General features: G+C 43.5%; 1 protein-coding gene across 1 annotated transcript in view; it reads right to left on the bottom strand.

Annotated features, from left to right (window-relative positions):
* LOC117761169 (titin-like) overlaps positions 1 to 20,158 on the bottom strand; it is a 190,964-nt gene that overhangs the window by 42,204 nt on the left and 128,602 nt on the right. Inside the window, exon 13 of the mRNA XM_034584835.1 lies at positions 5,976 to 6,326. Within this exon, the coding sequence (XP_034440726.1) occupies positions 5,976 to 6,326 (351 nt within the window). The remainder of the gene's footprint in view (positions 1 to 5,975; positions 6,327 to 20,158) is intronic.

Here is a 20,158-nt window from a genome sequence, read left to right on the forward strand (position 1 = left end):
CCACCTCAAAGCCATCACTGACCCTCTCCTGGACCCCCTGCAGTTTGCCTACAGAGCCAACAGGTCTGTAGACAATGCAGTAAACATGGCCCTTCACTTCATCCTCCAGCACCTGGACTCCTCAGGAAGCCTACGCCAGGATCCTGTTTATGGACTTCAGCTCTGCCTTCAACACCATCATTCCGGCTCTGCTACAGGACAAGCTCTCCCAGCTGAGTGTACCTGACTCCACCTGCAGGTGGATCATAGACTTCCTGTCTGACAGGAGGCAACACGTGAGGCTGGGGAAGCATGTCTCTGATTCCAGGACCATAAGCACCGGTTCCCCTCAAGGCTGTGTTCTTTCCCCTCTACTCTTCTCCCTGTATACCAACAGCTGCACCTCCAGTCACCAGTCCGTCAAACTCCTTAAGTTCGCGGACGACACCACCCTCATTGGGCTCATCTCTGGTGGGGATGAGTCCGCCTACAGGTGGGAGATTGACCATCTGGTGACCTGGTGTGGTCAGAACAACCTGGAGCTCAATGCTCTGAAAACAGTGGAGATGGTTGTAGACTTTAGAAGGAACCCAGCCCCACCCACCCCCATCACCCTGAGAGACTCCCCAGTCGACACTGCGGAGTCCTGGGCACCATCATCTCCCAGGACCTGAAGTGGGAGCTGAACATCAGCTCCCTCACCAAAAGAGCTCAACAGAGGATGTACTTCCTGCGGCAGCTGAAGAAGTTCAACCTGCCAAAGACAATGATGGTGCACTTCTACACCTGCATCATCGAGTCCATCCTCACCTCCTCCATCATCCATCTGGTACAGCTGCTGCCACTGCCAATGACAAAGGCAGACTGCAGCGTATCATCCGTTCTGCTGAGAAGGTGATTGGCTGCAATCTGCCATCTCTACAGGACCTGTTTGCCTCTCGGACCCTGAGGCGTGCAGGTAAGATTGTGGCCGATCCTTCCCACCCGGGTCACAAACTCTTCAAGGTACTTCCCTCCGGCAGGAGGCTGCGGTCCATCAGGACCAAAACCTCACGCCACAAGACCAGCTTCTTCCCGGCTGCAGTTGGCCTTATCAACAAGGCCCGGGACCCCCACCTGACTTGGACTCTTATCCCGCCCCCACGCCTCAAGTCTGTGTTACATTAACACACATTACATTGCATATTGCATATTGCACATTCACATTGCACTCCTGTTTTGCATTTTGCATTTTACTTTATTTTTTTATATCTTTTAATTTTATATTTGTTTTTTTCTTATGTGTAGTACTTATTGTGTTTTTATGTTTTATGTTCTTTGTATGCACCTATATACCAAGGCAAATTCCAGGTAGATGTAAACCTACTTGGCAATAAATACTTCTGATTCTGATTCTGATTCTGATCAGTGGTTTTACCTCCATGTCTAACTCCGGTGACGGCAGCGACTCCTCTCGGCTTCTCCTCCGAAATCACCGAACAGGAAGTTGAGCCTGTAGCGACTTTGAAAGTAAGGTTTTGGCACTTTATCGATTCCTCTTTGGAAATAGTGACTATCATCGCTGAAATGCTGCATCACGTTAAATGTATAACATAAAGCGATTTCAAACATCTCTATTTTGCTTATAGGAATGGTTGTCACTGCTGAGGATGTTTACTGTTCCCTCTGCAACAACACGCGTTAAATGTACTTACGTGCTGTTAGCCTGATGCTTCTCTTTAACGGTGCTGGAATGGCTGCTCTATGCTCCTCAGTAAATCTTGAGGCTTTGACACACGGGCAACATTTAGAGGCCAAAAGCATGAGAATAAAGTGAGTTACAGTGTAGAAGTCAAAGTTACAGAACATCGAGTCCAAGTCGAGCCCCAAGTCTTCTGTCTTTAGTGTTGAATGTTCAAGTCAACACGTCACGTGCAGGTCACTCATCTAATGTCCGAGTCACTTTGATCCCATCTGTATTACTGTGGTTATAATATCCGAGGCTCAGCGATCAGTCATTAATTGAGTATCAGGATCATGTCCGTGTTGCCAAAAGTATCTTCAAGACACTAAGATCGTGTACAAGTCACCATGGCACATTTCAGTCGTTTTGGTAATGTCATTAAAGATCTGTCACAGCTTTGTGAGCGTGAGATATAACAGTGTTCCAGTCCGAGTCAAGTCGTGATCATGAACGACCAGGAGTTTGTCTGAGTCACTGTCCTGAGTCAGTAGGATCATGTCCGAGTCAGTAGGATCATGTCCGAGTCAGTAGGATCATGTCTGAGTCACTACGATCAAGTCAGTGTGATTATATTTTAATCAAAAACATTACTTGGCTTCACTATAAACTATGCTGATTTAAATGCATTTTTTCAGCTCAGCAGGATTTACGGAGCGTTCAGGACAGAGCGAGGACTCAGGATTAGAGTTTCTTAAAAGTGCGGTATATATTATCTGTTTCTGAAAGCACAAGAGACCGGCAGGACGCGTTCCCCTTGTCCTGCACTTGAAGACAGATTATACGAGCATGTAGCTTTCAGCACTGCAGCCTCGATATAACAACACAGACAGCGTCTGCTTCTTTCATTTGCTGAAGGAGTCGGTTTGAAAGACAAATTTTGTCGCCTTCTTGCTAGAAATCCACTTAACACTGAACAGATCCTTTAAATCTGTTTTAACAAGTGCTTTTCTTTCCAGAATCTGGCAGCCTCACACAGTTTTGCATTTATTAGCAGTGCCAGTGCAAGTCAGTGGGCATTCAGCTGTAAGAAAAAATAAAAACAAAATTACCCTTTGTATAAAGAAAAGATGGTTAGTTTCATAGTGTGAATCTGCTGCTATTCGACGAATATATTGTTCAGTTTTTATTCAGTCATGGCAGGTATTTCATTTCTTTTCATTTCTTTGAAGTATCTTTTTTGTACGTCTGTTTATATGTGTATCACATGTTGTGTCACCCTTTTGGTTGTAAATGTAATAAGTTAACTGTGAGAAATAAAGTGTGGAGAAAATGTGATGTTTTGTAATTTCTTGCCCCTTCAACCTTGACATGGACAGTGGATGATTTCTTATATTTGCAGGATTTAATGTTTGTTCTTTGTACTTTTATAAAAATATTTATTGAATATAGTGAACCTATTGATCCATGGACTTTATTATTTAAGCTATAGAATAAAACTGTGCTTCACTCTGCTATTTGTAAACAAAACTATACATGAACTAGTTGAGAAACATCTTTATGCACATACTGCATGATTTCATATAGTTATTGCATATTCTTTTGGCAGTCATACAGTAACCGTATGTTTTTTTCATTCATTTTTATTTACTTCAAACATGTAAATAAAATAAGAGAAATTATACCAACATGTAAAAAATATAAACTGAAAAAAGTAATATTTACAATCAGTAATGAGCAAAAAAAAGCAAAGACTTAATGATTTAATCTACATATTCGAAAATGAGTGAGAAGCACAAATTTATTTAATCTCACCCCTTCTCCATAAGTCATTAATTAACAAATATCTCTTACTTAACCAGCTTCCTTTAAATCTATGAATATGTTTACCTGTACAAAAAATATGTAATAATAAATACAATATAAATAATAAAAATAAGGCTATAAATGTGTATTTATACATGTTTATTTGTACATATATACAAACTCATACACCTAAATCAGAATGAAGTGAACTATGAATATGTATAATATGAATAGTTGCTGACAAATCCTAATAAATCTTTTGTTGCAAACGATGCAACTTAAATCTTTAACCACAGAGCAAGTAAATTCATTCTCTCCCATATGACTACTCATATGCAGTTACATTACCCATGTTGTGCCATAATGCATCAAACGTGATACCATAAAATGGTGTGCCTTTCGGCATTCAATAAATTTGGTTATCAAAATAAAATATTACATATTAATATTTGATTATTAATATTAAATAACTTTAATTGATTAAAGTTACCTCGGGGCACCACCCTTCAAAGGAAGGGAAAAGATAGCCAATTTATTGATTAAGTCTCATAAAATTACTAACTACAAATTTGGAACTCTGATTAACAATTAAATTAATAACTATAACCAAAATTACCATATAGATAGTTAGCTAAGTTGAAGGATATGGAGTTCTTGACAGTGTAGAGGTTGGCAAAATTCACTTATGCAACATTAATGAAAAAACATTTGTGAAAGAAAAAACATTAATTATGAATATAATAAAGTATAAAAACACAAATTACTAACAGTGTAATTACTAAACAAAGATAGGTGTGTGTGTCTGTGTGAGTCAGCAGTGCTTTCAAAATGGCAGGCTGGCCAAAATAATAACACCCCCCCCACCCCCACCTATGTGCTTCCAAAATGGCAGGCTGGCCACTTTGAAGATAACACCCTCCCCCCCCCCCAAAGTCTTTACGACATGTAGCAGGGGTCAGAGCTAATTAGGTGAAGGGATATGCATGTGTCTGTGTGCCAAATTAGACAAAGTTACTAGATTGGATGCAACGAAAGACTGTGAAGAGCATAACAGACTAACATTACTTTCTCAGTAACTTGTAACCAAAATATCACAACACCACAAATCAAACTCATAAACATCACACAGAATCGAATAAACAGTCTTGCTTAGCCTAGTATAATTATTAAGCCCAGATGTGTTACCCGTCCGTGGAAAGGGGAGAAAAGGAGATGCTGTGCAGTTCGAAGTTCTGTGAAGTCGTCTGGCTGGTTTGTGGCTCCTGCCTTGGTGATTCTGTTGAGTTCAGTTGCTGTTTGAAGTTCTCCAGCAGAACATCGAGTCGCTGCTTGAAGGGTTGGTAGAGCTTGGAGTGCGAGGAGGTTTCCTTGGTGAGATGAGCTGGAAGCTGCACCTTTGTGCTCCTCTCGAAGAGTTGGATGGGAAGAGAAGATGTGAGCTGGAGAAGAGGCTCGACAGCCTTCTCTCCATGGAAGGATTGTAGGAAGAGAGCGAAAATAGGGGGAACAGGCCTTATATTGGCCCGGTGACCTCACAGGTCATGGGGTCCAGAGTGACCAATGGGAGTTGAAACCTGTGTCCCTGGGGGGGTTTTAACACCTCTGTGACGTTAATGGCCCCTGGGAGACTAAGTCCTGGAGGGACATGCGGCTTCAGGCTTTTGGCTGCACATATAGGCAGAGCTTTGGTCTCCCAAAAACCATGTCCCAACATCCATTAGTCTAAATATTTTACCACACTAGGAGCAACTAAATGCTTTCTCTACTCTATGAATCCTCATATGTACAGTTAGATTGCTCTTTCGGCTAAATCTTTTACCACACTCAGAGCAAATAAATGGTTTCTCTCCTGTATGAATCCTCATATGTGAAGTTAGAGCGCCCTTTTTGTTAAATCTTTTACCACACTCAGAGCAACTAACCGGTCTCTCTCCTGTATGAATCCTCATATGTAAAGTTAGATCGCCCTTTTGAAGAAATCTTTTACCACACTCAGAGCAACTAAACGGTCTCTCTCCTGTATGAATCCTCATATGTACAGTTAGAGCGCCCTTTTGAAGAAATCTTTTACCACACTCAGAGCAACTAACCGGTCTCTCTCCTGTATGAATCCTCATATGTACAGTTAGATGGCCCTTTTGAAGAAATCTTTTACCACACTCAGAGCAACTAAACGGCCTCTCTCCTGTATGATTCCTCATATGTACAGTTAGATCGCCCTTTTGAAGAAATCTTTTACCACACTCAGAGCAACTAACCGGTCTCTCTCCTGTATGACTCCTCATATGTACAGTTTGAGCGCCCTTTTGAAGAAATCTTTTACCACACTCAGAGCAACTAAACGGTTTCTCTCCTGTATGAATCCTCATATGTACAGTTAGATCGCACTTTTGTCTAAATGTTTTACCACACTCAGAACAACCTAATGCTTTCTTACCAGTTTTACATTTCATATCACTTAGAGGCTGTTTGTTATTTGTTGTATTTAAACCAGACAGAGGTTCCCTGGTCTGCATCCAATCATCTTCACTGCCTTCAGTCTTGTCCTCAGTACCTTGTTGTAAATGTCCATCAGGACCTGAGTTCCTGGCTGGTTCTTGTTCTCCACAGTCCGCTCTGTTCTCCTCAGTCTGACTCTGATGAAGCTGTGACAACTCAGGTTTCTCTTCATCTTCTTCACTCTTCACAGTGACAGCAGTCAATGTGAACTTGATATCAGCCTGCTCAAGTTGTTGAAGCTGCTCTCCCTCCTGATTGGTCCACGGTTCCTCCTGTTCCTCTTTAATGTGGGGGGGCTCTGGGTCCTCCTGGTCCACAATGGGGCTCAACTGCTGCTGCTTAGGGGGAACCTCTTCTTTATTCACCATCAGCTGCTGTACATCTGCAGGACACACTGAAACACAAATACACACGTTTATCATTTCCGAGTTTCCTGAAGTGTTTTTAAAAACTTGTGTTGTGTCGTTTAATGTCGACTGTTATTATTTTTGAATGATCACACTCAGGAAGCAGAGATGTTGAGGTAGTTCATAGTTACCTCAACATCTCGACGCAGCTCGTAAATTTAGCAGCTTTAAACACTGGAAGTGTTTCCAGTCAAAAAGTTTTATATTTTGAGGCCAAATAAACAAATAAGACAATAACAGAGCAGAGCAGGGCGAGTGGAGGTTAGTTAGTTGGTTAAGCTGTTTTCAGACATGACCTGTGGGTAACAACCAGAGAATTGTCTCCAGAGTTTCTCCAGAGTTTGTGTTTCACACATGAACAACACAGCAGCAGGTTTTCTGCACAGACTCGTTCACAACAGTATCAAATCCTCCTCATTACTCAGGTGAAGGTGGAGCAGCAGACAGAGACAGGAAGTGACGTATTAACTCTGCTGCATAGATCACGTGATCATGTTTACATCACCCCGACACCGTCGTCAGCTCTTATCACCACAAACTCTCTTCACATCTCTGTCTGGTCTTCTAGTGATGACGTCATTAGGAGGAAGGAAGATGGCTGCGTCGAGTCAAAGCTTGAATTCACCCAAAGAGCAAATAGCCCACGATCATCTAAAGTGTGGGAGTTTTTTAGACGGACACCAAACAACATGTTTCTCTGTAAACTCTGCAAATCCAAAATGATCACAGCAGCACAACCGTGATGCACGAGCACTTGAAGCTGAAGCATCCAGGGGAGATTTCTCAAGATGGCATCTGGAGCAAGACAGAACCGCAAGTTTTACTTTTTGTCCTGAAACAAGCGTAATATATTACGATTATCAACACGTGGAGTGGAATAGGAATAGACTGGAATAGCAGGAGTCATCTTAACTGCACAACTCCAGTGACTGAATCAATCCATGTTGTAAACCAGTTTTAGTATTTAAATAAAACCCAGATTCTCCAGTTCAGGGAAAGTGTTGCTATGACCTACATGGATTTATTCATCTATGTGTCACAGCGATCGTTTCGAAATCAAGCATCTCACAAATAGGGTCTATTGTTATTAATATAACACAACAGTGATGTAGAAATTATACTCACTTTAAAATATGCCAGTATCATAATTATTCACACAATATGTGTCTGTTTTTACACAAAAGGAGCCAAAATGCATGAACACCCCAGATGTGTGCTGAGGTTTCTAACAGCATGTTGCAGATGATTATCAAAGACACGTGACCCCGGGCTGCCGTTGAGGGTCAAAGCTCCTGATCCTTTGATCTACACATTTCATCAACTTAACCAACCAGACATCGTTTTAAACTCATCATTCCCTTTAAGGAGTGTTAGTTTGATCAACTCGTGTTAGCAGAGCTGGAGCTAGCTAACGTTAGCCTGTGAGCGGCTCCTCGAGGGACTGACCGACTCTGTGCAGCCGGAGTTCGGGCTTCATCACGGCATCCAGCAGCCTCCTCTGGCGGCAGACCTCCCGCTCGGACCGCTCCACTCTGTGTTCGTACTCCGCCACGGTTTCCTCAATCACCGCGACGATCTCCTCCGCCGCCGCCGCGAGCCGCTCGGTGAGCATCGCCCTCAGCGCCGGGACTCGAGCCGTTTCTCCTCCTTTCTCCACCTGCAGCAGAAAGCCTTCCGCGGCAGCGCTGATCCGCTCACGTACCGACACCCGCAGCAGCTGCACGGCGGACATGTTCCTCGTCTTTGCGCACTTTGAGTCCCGGAGCGGACAAAGAGAGCCAGCGGCAGGAAAACAGAGACACCGAGCTCAGAGCCAACAGCGACGCCTGCTGGACTGGAGGACGAGGAGGAAACTAAAGTACTAATACTGTACAGTAGAAAATATGGAAGACGAAACATGACTTAATTATAATAATATAAATAATGTATAAATAAAGACTTAAATGCATAAATAAATAATGAATAAATACAGAAATAAATGTCTTAAATTTATTTCCACATATATCTTTTTCTGTATTTCTGTGTCCCTGTGCTAATGAGACTGTGAGCGTCTCGTCTCATTTTGTACTGAGCACAAAATGTTGACGAGTCAATTTTCATGATGTTTAAATGCAGCCTCATAAACGCTGGAGCGCATCAAACAAACACTAAGTTACTTCATGTACTGATCAGGTCCTGATAACTAGTAATGAGTGATTATTAGTTAAAGTGAGAGCAGGTCAGAGTGGAGCCGGAAACAGAAACTTCAGCTCAGTACAAACCGACTGCAGCTTCTGCTCTGATCATTGAGCAGCTGAGACCAAAGAAACTCTCTTTGGAGATTGGTTCTCAAAGTGAGGCGCACGCACACTCTCCAGGGGGGGCCCGATGTCACAGATGGAGAAAAAAATAAATAAATAAAAAAATAAAAATAAAACGACCGCCGACCTGTCACTGGTTAGTGAAAGCTCCCTCAGTGGCGAAATGCAAAGGGCTGGACTGACACAAACAAATCAAATACTGTTTCGTTCCTGATCCACCAATCAAAAGAGGAGTGTTATCATTTGAACGCGAGTTGCACGTACGCTTCTGAGTATAAAGGTAACCGCAGGCATGGTCAGCGCTCACCCTCACTGAGACGACACTCTGCAGAGTTTGTGCGATTGCTCTTGTTTCCTCTATCATTCAGATATTCATTGCTTTATAAACAGTCTTTTTAAAGACTCACTCCTTCCTTAGTAATACCTTCCTGCACTTGCAGTAGGCCTATTCGTAGCCTAATCTAAGGAGTAATTTGCTCCACAGTCTTTTTAGAAAGCTCGTAGCCCCAAGAGCTAGCCTTCTAGCTAGCTAACTTCTTCCAACTGCAGCTAGCCCTTTTCTCCTTAACACCTACCTTTACATCTTCAATCATCCACCGTGTTGCAACAAATAAAACACCAGCACTTGAATACTATTCTGTGCTGTCCCTGTCTACATTGTGTACTGTTCGTTTTGTTAGGAACCATTGCCTAGCACAGCCTTATTCATTATTCGTGTGCAAGTCGCTCACAGCCACACATACAAACACACTCACAAGACCACCACGTTGCAATTAGAACTTTATTAACTTCACACACACTGTATCAGCAAACAAACACAACTATGGACAAGTTTCTGATTCGTAAAAGTCAGGCAACCGATGCGCCAGTTGCGAAGAAGCCAAAGCTTCGCAAATATGACGAAAGCTATTTGCAGTTTGGTTTCACCGTCACTGGCACGACTGAGCAACGTCCTCAGTGTGTTTTGTGTGCCGAGGTGCTGGCAAATGACAGCATGAAGCCATGCAAATTAAAAAGGCACCTTGACACCAAACACCCTGACTTGAAAGAGAAGCCTGTGGACTTCTTTAAACGTAAACGTGATGGCCTCCAGCAACAACAAACCACCATCTCCAAGCATAGCACTGTCTCCAAGCAGTGTCTGGAGGCATCGTATGCAGTTGCTCATAGAATTGCTAAGCTTGCCAAACCCCATACAATTGCCGAAACACTGATTTTGCCGGCCGCGCAAGACATGTGTAGAATAATGATAGGAGAGAGTGCAGCTGCTAAACTCAGCGCAATACCTATGTCAAATGACACTGTGTCACGCCGAATATCAGAAATGTCTAGTGATATCAAAGAGCAACTAATACACTACATTCAAATCAGTCCTTACTATGCACTGCAGCTGGACGAATCCACTGACATCGCTGGACAGGCCCAGCATCTCACTTACGTCAGGTATGTGCGGGAAAAGGAAATTGAGGAGGACATCCTGTTTTGCCGGCCTCTTCAGACCCGTACAACAGGGGAGGCAATCTTTAATGTCCTTGACTCGTTCATCCAAGACAGTGGTTTGGGCTGGGGAAAGTGTATTGGCCTCTGCACAGATGGAGCGCGGTCGATGACAGGGCGTGAGCGTGGCCTCGTAGCTCGCGTGGCCTCGTAGCTCGCGTGGCCTCGTAGCTCGCGTGGCCTCGTAGCTCGCGTCCAGCAAGTTGCTCCACTTGTGCAATGGACACACTGCATGGTCCATCGCGAGGCACTTGCTGCCAAGAAAATGCCACCGCTCTTCGAGTCAGTGCTTCACCAGGCTGTGAAAATAATTAACCATATTAAAGCTCGTCCACTTAACTCCCGTTTCTTTGGGGTCCTCTGCCAGGAGATGGGGTCAGGGCACGAACAGCTGTTGCTGCACACTGAGGTTCGCTGGCTCTCCAGGGGGCGGGTGTTACAACGGCTGTATGAGCTGCGAGAGGAGGTAAAGTTGTTTTTGACTGAAAGTCAAACAGATCTGGCGAAGCACCTGGATGATGCCATGTGGCTTGCCTCTCTCTCCTATTTGACCGGCTGAATGGCCTTAACCTGTCTTTGCAAGGCAGCAAATCTAACGTTCTGCTCCTCGCTGATAGAGTGAATGCCTTCACGCAAAAAATTGCTCTCTGGCATGGTCGCATCAGTTCTGGAAACTGCGACATGTTTCCCAGCCTTGCAGACTTCATTGCCGATGCACGTGGCACTGATTTCTCCTCTCTCCTCCAATCAGCTGCTGATCACCTTTCAGCGCTGAAGAATCATGGTCCTATTTCAAAGAGGACTACCGTTCATTCGCCTGGGTTCGGGATCCATTTCTCTGCTCAGCAGACGAGCTGTCAATAGACATGCAAGAGCAGCTTATTGAGCTGAAGAGTGACAGTAGACAAAAGCATCTGTTTACCACCTCCCCTCTTTCGTCATTCTGGGTAGCAATGATGCCGGAATACCCTCAGCTTTGCGACATAGCCTTAAAAATGATCCTCCTTTTCGCGTCGACTTATTTGTGCGAGGCAGGCTTTTCAAGACTGACTGCGCTCAAAACTAAATATCGCAACCGCGCACAGATCGAGGATGACCTGAGGATATGTTTGTCAAACATTGCCCCAAGATTTGAGGACCTTTGCAAGGCAAAGCAGGCTCATGTCTCACATTGACAGACCTGCAAGATTTTTTTTTAAAGATCACAAGAGGCCCGTAATAATAACAGTATCCTAATGATAGCAATAATAACACTTATTATTATTATGATAATAATATAATAATAATTGGTCGATTATCATTAATTATAATAATAATAATATAATGATGGTGATAATAATGATGATTATTATAATAAGAAAGCATGCAGGCTCACATAGCTGCTAATATTAATAGCCTACTAATAGGCCTACTACTACTGACCATACTCATAATCATAATCATAATAATAATAACAATAATAATAATAAATAGTAAAATAGTAATAATAATTGTCTGTATGGGCCTAACAAAAACAATAGCCTAACCTTGACATGTCAGGCCTATCAATAACAATATGCTATCTATCTATCTATCTATCTATCTATCTATCTATCTATCTATGGTGGTGTAGTTGAGGGCGGCGGTGGGGGGGGGGGGCCCAACCACCCCTAACCAGCTTTGGGGGGGCCCAGCTTGCAAAAGTTTGAGAACCCCTGGTCTAAAGCTGCTTTCTTTTTGCCACGCCCATTTCTAAATACTCCAGAATACGTACATTTTCACCACTTTCTAACTTTCTGCAGACTTTGGTAACAATTTGAGCACGTTGAAGCCCTCAAAAAGCCCCTTCTTTTGCCTGAAAAATAATAATAATAATAATAATAATCCTGTCAATTTCAATAGGGCCTCCCACTGTCGGTGCTCGGGCCCTAATTAAGTGACCAAATAAGGGAACAGTGTCCCTGCACCTTGTGACCAACATTTCTTTGTACTTTATTTTAAACCTAGAGCTGTTTGAGTGAGAAACATCTTCATGCAGATACTGCATTAGTTCATATAGTAATAATACAATTACTATACTATATATTCTTATGGCAGTAATACAGTAAGTGTGTTTTTAACCTGGAGTTGAGAAAAAGTGGAAACAATCTGCAGGATTTTCTGTCTGATGCACAAGTAAAGATAAATTCATTCAGGCAGATCTCAGCCTCCTAAACCTCTTTGCACCAGGGGTCCCTCCGCGCCAGCGCTAATGCCTGTTAGCTTGTCGGTGGTTAGCAGCTACGTACGCAGTCAGTTGTGGTAGAATGAGCCCGACAGGAGTCAGGTCAGTTGACATTTCAACCCCCACACGGACGCTGCACATCAATCTGGGACGTTTCTGAAGCCGAACAGCCGCGAGTTTGACTCTTAATGCCTCGAAAACACCGGTGACAATCTTTTGTTGTGTTTTCAAGCTAATTAGCTAGCTAGCCTCCGGTACGTGTTGTTCTCTGGTCCACGGAGGAAACAGTCAAGACAAACGTGGCGGGGTGTGTGCGTGCGTGCGTGTGCACGTGCTGGAGATGAAGGGTTTAAACCTTGAGATGTCTGAGTCTCAATCAACGAGCGGAACCACAGAGGCCATGTGTTTGAAAAGCTTCTACTTTTAGAGCTAGCTCCCACTGCTAACGACTGGTGCCGCCCACCGCGACTGGAAGTCCCACCAAATTACCGGCAAATATCCTGTTAATTAAAGGGTTTTATTCTTTTACACTCGTTACCGAAGTGATTCGTGGCTCCACTTGCCTCTAACCCCAGTTTCTCTGCTGGTAAACGGTGCAGCGCTATAGTTTGAATGGGGCTCGGTTGTGAACACAGGTTAGCATTAGACGCACCTTTCAATTAGCGTCAAGATCTGTCCGTAAAGAACCCAACTGCGTGTTCTGCTGTTTGCGTGAGTTAGCTGTTAGCTCCAGCTAGCCGTGGCACAACGTCAGTGTTAACTAGCTGCTAGTGAACAACGAGCTAGTTAGCTATAGTTAGTGTGTTAGCATCGAGAGTGAGGCAGGAAAAAGCTGCAGCTGTTCCCAGTCACTTAACTTTCCGTCCTTCGGTCACTTCCGAACCAGAAGGGCGCTCAGAGGTCACTTTATTTATCCTATCCGACACATAACCCTATTCTAAAGTCTAATGAAAAATATCCTGGTGAGTTTTACATCCCTGCAGATGTGTGAAATACAATGATGGTGCCGCGGACGGCTGCCTCGGTGTGTTGGTGCGCGATGTTTTGTCTTGTTTTGTTAGTTAATTCAGTGTTTTGCCTCAGAACCGGGAGCTCTTTCACCAGAGAAATGCTCATGAACATCAGGGTCATAACTCCTGAGAATTTATTTCCGACTTTTATTGCCTCATCTGTCGAAATTTTGGATATTCTGGTCAAAGGCGCCCTCACCTTCGTACATACAGTGAAGCGACGGAGGAGAGGTAAACGTGCCGGTTCACTTGTGCGTCTCCGCCGGCGGGGACTTCGCACACCGCTACCAGGTATATTCCTCTCCAACGAGCGTTCACTGTGCAACAACCTGGACGAACTCCAGCTACTAGTTAGTAAGAACAGAGACTTCTCCTCATCTTCCGTTCTGGGCTTCACGGAGACGTGGCTGTGTGGTTCGATACCGGACTCTGCGCTGCAGTTGGCTGGCTTCCAGCTTTTCAGAGCGGACCGCCACACGGAACTCTCTGGCAAGACGAAAGGTGGAGGAATCTGCTTCTATACTAACTGCGGCTGGTGCAATGATGTGACATTGATTCAACAGCACTGTTCTCCTGATCTGGAAATTTTTTTTATCAAATGCAAACTCTTCTACTCCCCCCGTGAGTTTGTTTCATTCATTCTGGTCGGTGTTTACATTCCACCGCAGGCTAACGTGCAAGAGGCACAACGCATGCTCGCCGACCAGATACTGTGTGTGGAACGGACTAACCCGGACTCCTGTCCTCGGCGACTTTAACAAAGGAAATCTCACCCGCGAACTCCCCAAATATAAACAATTTATGAAATGCCCGACCAGAGAGGAGAATATTCTGGATCACTGTTACACCACAGTAAGCAGTGCCTATCACGCCGTCCCCCGGGCTGCACTGGGACTCTCGGTCATGGTCCATTTGATTCCTGCATACAGGCAGAAACTAAAACTCTGCAAACCTGTTGTGAGGACTTCAAAGCAGTGGACCAGGGAAGCTGTGGAGGATCTTCAGGCGTGCTTGGACTGTACAGATTGGGAGGTTTTCAGGACTGCTACAAACAGTCTGGACGAGTACACAGACGCTGTGACTTCTTATATCAGCTTCTGTGAGGACAGCTGTGTCCCATCACGCTCCAGGGTGTGTTACAACAATGACAAACCCTGGTTCACAGCCAAACTCAAAAAGTTAAGGTTGGAGAAGGAAGAAGCGTTCAGGAGTGGGGACAGAGACAGGTTTATAGAGTCAAAATACAGGTTTAGCAAGGAGGTGAGAGAAGCCAAACGTCTGTACTCTGAGAAACTCCAACACCAGTTCTCAGCCAATGACTCTGCCTCTGTCTGGAAAGGGCTTAGGCAGATTACAAATTGTAAGCCTAGAGCCCCCCACTCCACTAACGACCCACGCCTGGCCAACGACTTGAATGAGTTTTACTGTCGCTTTGAAAGACAATGGGACAGTCCTGACACCATCCCCCGTGACACCACCCTCCAGCCCATCAACTGCACCTCCCCCACCATAGCAAAGGCCTGCGCCTTTCCACAACTGCCCACCTCAGAGCCCCCTCCCTCCTCCCCTATCACAGTGACGACTCTCTCCATCCTGGAGAGGGACGTCAACAGACTCTTCAGGAGACAGAACCCCCGCAACGCAGCCGGGCCAGACTCTGTCTCTCCATCAATCCTGAAACACTGTGCTGATCAGCTGTCTCCGGTGTTCACAGCCATTTTTAACACCTCACTGGAGACATGCCACGTACCAGCCTGCTTCAAGACCTCCACCATCATCCCTGTCCCCAAAAAAACAAAGATCACTGGACTCAATGATTACAGACCCGTCGCCCTGACCTCTGTGGTGATGAAGGCATTTGAGCGCCTTGTGCTGTTCCACCTCAAAGCCATCACTGACCCTCTCCTGGACCCCCTGCAGTTTGCCTACAGAGCCAACAGGTCTGTAGACAATGCAGTAAACATGGCCCTTCACTTCATCCTCCAGCACCTGGACTCCTCAGGAACCGACGCCAGGATCCTGTTTGTGGACTTCAGCTCTGCCTTCAACACCATCATTCCGGCTCTGCTACAGGACAAGCTCTCCCAGCTGAGTGTACCTGACTCCACCTGCAGGTGGATCACAGACTTCCTGTCTGACGGGAGACAACACGTGAGGCTGGGGAAGCATGTCTCTGATTCCAGGACCATAAGCACCGGTTCCCCTCAAGGCTGTGTTCTTTCCCCTCTACTCTTCTCCCTGTATACCAACAGCTGCACCTCCAGTCACCAGTCCGTCAAACTCCTTAAGTTCGCGGACGACACCACCCTCATTGGGCTCATCTCTGGTGGGGATGAGTCCGCCTACAGGTGGGAGATTGACCATCTGGTGACCTGGTGTGGTCAGAACAACCTGGAGCTCAATGCTCTGAAAACAGTGGAGATGGTTGTAGACTTTAGAAGGAACCCAGCCCCACCCACCCCCATCACCCTGAGAGACTCCCCAGTCGACACTGCGGAGTCCTGGGCACCATCATCTCCCAGGACCTCAAGTGGGAGCTGAACATCAGCTCCCTCACCAAAAGAGCTCAACAGAGGATGTACTTCCTGCGGCAGCTGAAGAAGTTCAACCTGCCAAAGACAATGATGGTGCACTTCTACACCTGCATCATCGAGTCCATCCTCACCTCCTCCATCACCATCTGGTACGCTGCTGCCACTGCCAATGACAAAGGCAGATTGCAGCGTATCATCCGTTCTGCTGAGAAGGTGATTGGCTGCAATCTGCCATCTCTACAGGACCTGTTTGCCTCTAGGACCCTGAGGCGTGCAGGTAAGATTGTGGCCGATCCTTCCCACCCGGGTCACAAACTCTTCAAGGTACTTCCCTCCGGCAGGAGGCTGCGGTCCATCAGGACCAAAACCTCACGCCACAAGACCAGCTTCTTCCCGGCTGCAGTTGGCCTTATCAACAAGGCCCGGGACCCCCACCTGACTTGGACTCTTATCCCGCCCCCACGCCTCAAGTCTGTGTTACATTAACACACATTACATTGCACATTGCATATTGCACATTCACATTGCAATCCTGTTTTGCATTTTACTTTATTTTATTATATCTTTTATATCTTTTTATTTTATATTTGTTTTTTCTTATGTGTCGTACTTATTGTGTTTTTATTTTTTATGTTCTTTGTATGCACCTATATACCAAGGCAAATTCCAGGTAGATGTAAACCTACTTGGCAATAAATACTTCTGATTCTGATCAGTGGTTTTACCTCCACGTCTAACTCCGGTGACGGCAGCGACTCCTCTCGGCTTCTCCTCCGAAATCACCAAACAGGAAGTTGAGCCTGTAGCGACTTTGAAAGTAAGGTTTTGGCACTTTATCGATTCCTCTTTGGAAATAGTGACTATCATCGCTGAAATGCTGCATCACGTTAAATGTATAACATAAAGCGATTTCAAACATCTCTATTTTGCTTATAGGAATGGTTGTCACTGCTGAGGTTGTTTACTGTTCCCTCTGCAACAACACGCGTTAAATGTACTTACGTGCTGTTAGCCTGATGCTTCTCTTTAACGGTGCTGGAATGGCTGCTCTATGCTCCTCAGTAAATCTTGAGGCTTTGACACACGGGCAACATTTAGAGGCCAAAAGCATGAGAATAAAGTGAGTTACAGTGTAGAAGTCAAAGTTACAGAACCTCGAGTCCAAGTCGAGCCCCAAGTCTTCTGTCTTTAGTGTTGAATGTTCAAGTCAACACGTCACGTGCAGGTCACTCATCTAATGTCCGAGTCACTTTGATCCCATCTGTATTACTGTGGTTATAATATCCGCGGCTCAGCGATCAGTCATTAATTGAGTATCAGGATCATGTCCGTGTTGCCAAAAGTATCTTCAAGACACTAAGATCGTGTACAAGTCACCATGGCACATTTCAGTCGTTTTGGTAATGTCATTAAAGATCTGTCACAGCTTTGTGAGCGTGAGATATAACAGTGTTCCAGTCGCTCAAGTTGTGTCTGAACGACCAGGAGTTTGTCTGAGTCACTGTCCGAGTCAGTAGGATCATGTCCGAGTCAGTAGGATCATGTCTGAGTCACTACGATCATGTCCGAGTCAGTAGAATCATGTCCGAGTCAGTAGGATCATGTCTGAGTCACTACGATCAAGTCAGTGTGATTATATTTTAATCAAAAACATTACTTGGCTTCACTATAAACTATGCTGATTTAAATGCATTTTTTCAGCTCAGCAGGATTTACGGAGCGTTCAGGACAGAGCGAGGACTCAGGATTAGAGTTTCTTAAAAGTGCGGTATATATTATCTGTTTCTGAAAGCACAAGAGACCGGCAGGACGCGTTCCCCTTGTCCTGCACTTGAAGACAGATTATACGAGCATGTAGCTTTCAGCACTGCAGCCTCGATATAACAACACAGACAGCGTCTGCTTCTTTCATTTGCTGAAGGAGTCGGTTTGAAAGACAAATTTTGTCGCCTTCTTGCTAGAAATCCACTTAACACTGAACAGATCCTTTAAATCTGTTTTAACAAGTGCTTTTCTTTCCAGAATCTGGCAGCCTCACGCGGTTTTGCATTTAGTAGCAGTGCCAGTGCAAGTCAGTGGGCATTCAGCTGTAAGAAAAAATAAAAACAAAATTACCCTTTGTATAAAGAAAAGATGGTTAGTTTCATAGTGTGAATCTGCTGCTATTCGACGAATATATTGTTCAGTTTTTAATTCAGTCATGGCAGGTATTTCATTTCTTTTCATTTCTTTGAAGTATCTTTTTTGTACGTCTGTTTATATGTGTATCACATGTTGTGTCACCCTTTTGGTTGTAAATGTAATAAGTTAACTGTGAGAAATAAAGTGTGGAGAAAATGTGATGTTTTGTAATTTCTTGCCCCTTCAACCTTGACATGGACAGTGGATGATTTCTTATGTTTGCAGGATTTAATGTTTGTTCTTTGTACTTTTATAAAAATATTGATTGAATATAGTGAACCTATTGATCCATGGACTTTATTATTTAAGCTATAGAATAAAACTGTGCTTCACTCTGCTATTTGTAAACAAAACTATACATGAACTAGTTGAGAAACATCTTTATGCACATACTGCATGATTTCATATAGTTATTGCATATTCTTTTGGCAGTCATACAGTAACCGTATGTTTTTTTCATTCATTTTTATTTACTTCAAACATGTAAATAAAATAAGAGAAATTATACCAACATGTAAAAAATATAAACTGAAAAAAGTAATATTTACAATCAGTAATGAGCAAAAAAAAGCAAAGACTTAATGATTTAATCTACATATTCGAAAATGAGTGAGAAGCACAAATTTATTTAATCTCACCCCTTCTCCATAAATCATTAATTAACAAATATCTCTTACTTAACCAGCTTCCTTTAAATCTATGAATATGTTTACCTGTACAAAAAATATGTAATAATAAATACAATATAAATAATAAAAATAAGGCTATAAATGTGTATTTATACATGTTTATTTGTACATATATACAAACTCATACACCTAAATCAGAATGAAGTGAACTATGAATATGTATAATATGAATAGTTGCTGACAAATCCTAATAAATCTTTTGTTGCAAACGATGCAACTTAAATCTTTAACCACAGAGCAAGTAAATTCATTCTCTCCCATATGACTACTCATATGCAGTTACATTACCCATGTTGTGCCATAATGCATCAAACGTGATACCATAAAATGGTGTGCCTTTCGGCATTCAATAAATTTGGTTATCAAAATAAAATATTAAATATTAATATTTGATTATTAATATTAAATAACTTTAATTGATTAAAGTTACCTCGGGGCACCACCCTTCAAAGGAAGGGAAAAGACAGCCAATTTATTGATTAAGTCTCATAAAATTACTAACTACAAATTTGGAACTCTGATTAACAATTAAATTAATAACTATAACCAAAATTACCATATAGATAGTTAGCTAAGTTGAAGGATATGGAGTTCTTGACAGTGTAGAGGTTGGCAAAATTCACTTATGCAACATTAATGAAAAAACATTTGTGAAAGAAAAAAAATTATTATGAATATAATAATATTTTTTAATAATGTATAAAAACACAAATTACTAACAGTGTAATTACTAAACAAAGATAGGTGTGTGTGTGTCTGTGTGAGTCAGCGTGCTTTCAAAATGGCAGCTGGCCAAAATGATAACACCCCCCCCACCCCCCTCCCTATGTGCTTCCAAAATGGCAGATGACCACTTTGAAGATAACACCCTCCCCCCCCCCCCCTATTGTCTTTACGACATGTAGCAGGGGTCAGAGCTAATTAGGTGAAGAGTTATGCGTGTGTCTGTGTGTGTGTGCCAAATTAGACAAAGTTACTAGATTGGATGCAACGAAAGACTGTGAAGAGCATAACAGACTAACATTACTTTCTCAATAACTTGTACCCAAAATATCACAACACCACAAATCAAACTCATAAACATCACACAGAATCGAATAAACAGTCTTGCTTAGCCTAGTATAATTATTAAGCCCAGATGTGTTACCCGTCCGTGGAAAGGGGAGAAAAGGAGATGCTGTGCAGTTCGAAGTTCTGTGAAGTCGTCTGGCTGGTTTGTGGCTCCTGCCTTGGTGATTCTGTTGAGTTCAGTTGCTGTTTGAAGTTCTCCAGCAGGACATCGAGTCGCTGCTTGAAGGGTTGGTAGAGCTTGGAGTGCGAGGAGGTTTCCTTGGTGAGATGAGCTGGAAGCTGCACCTTTGTGCTCCTCTCGAAGAGTTGGATGGGAAGAGAA

The sequence above is a fragment of the Hippoglossus hippoglossus genome, chromosome 5, assembly GCF_009819705.1.
Source record: "Hippoglossus hippoglossus isolate fHipHip1 chromosome 5, fHipHip1.pri, whole genome shotgun sequence".
NCBI lineage: Eukaryota > Metazoa > Chordata > Actinopteri > Pleuronectiformes > Pleuronectidae > Hippoglossus > Hippoglossus hippoglossus.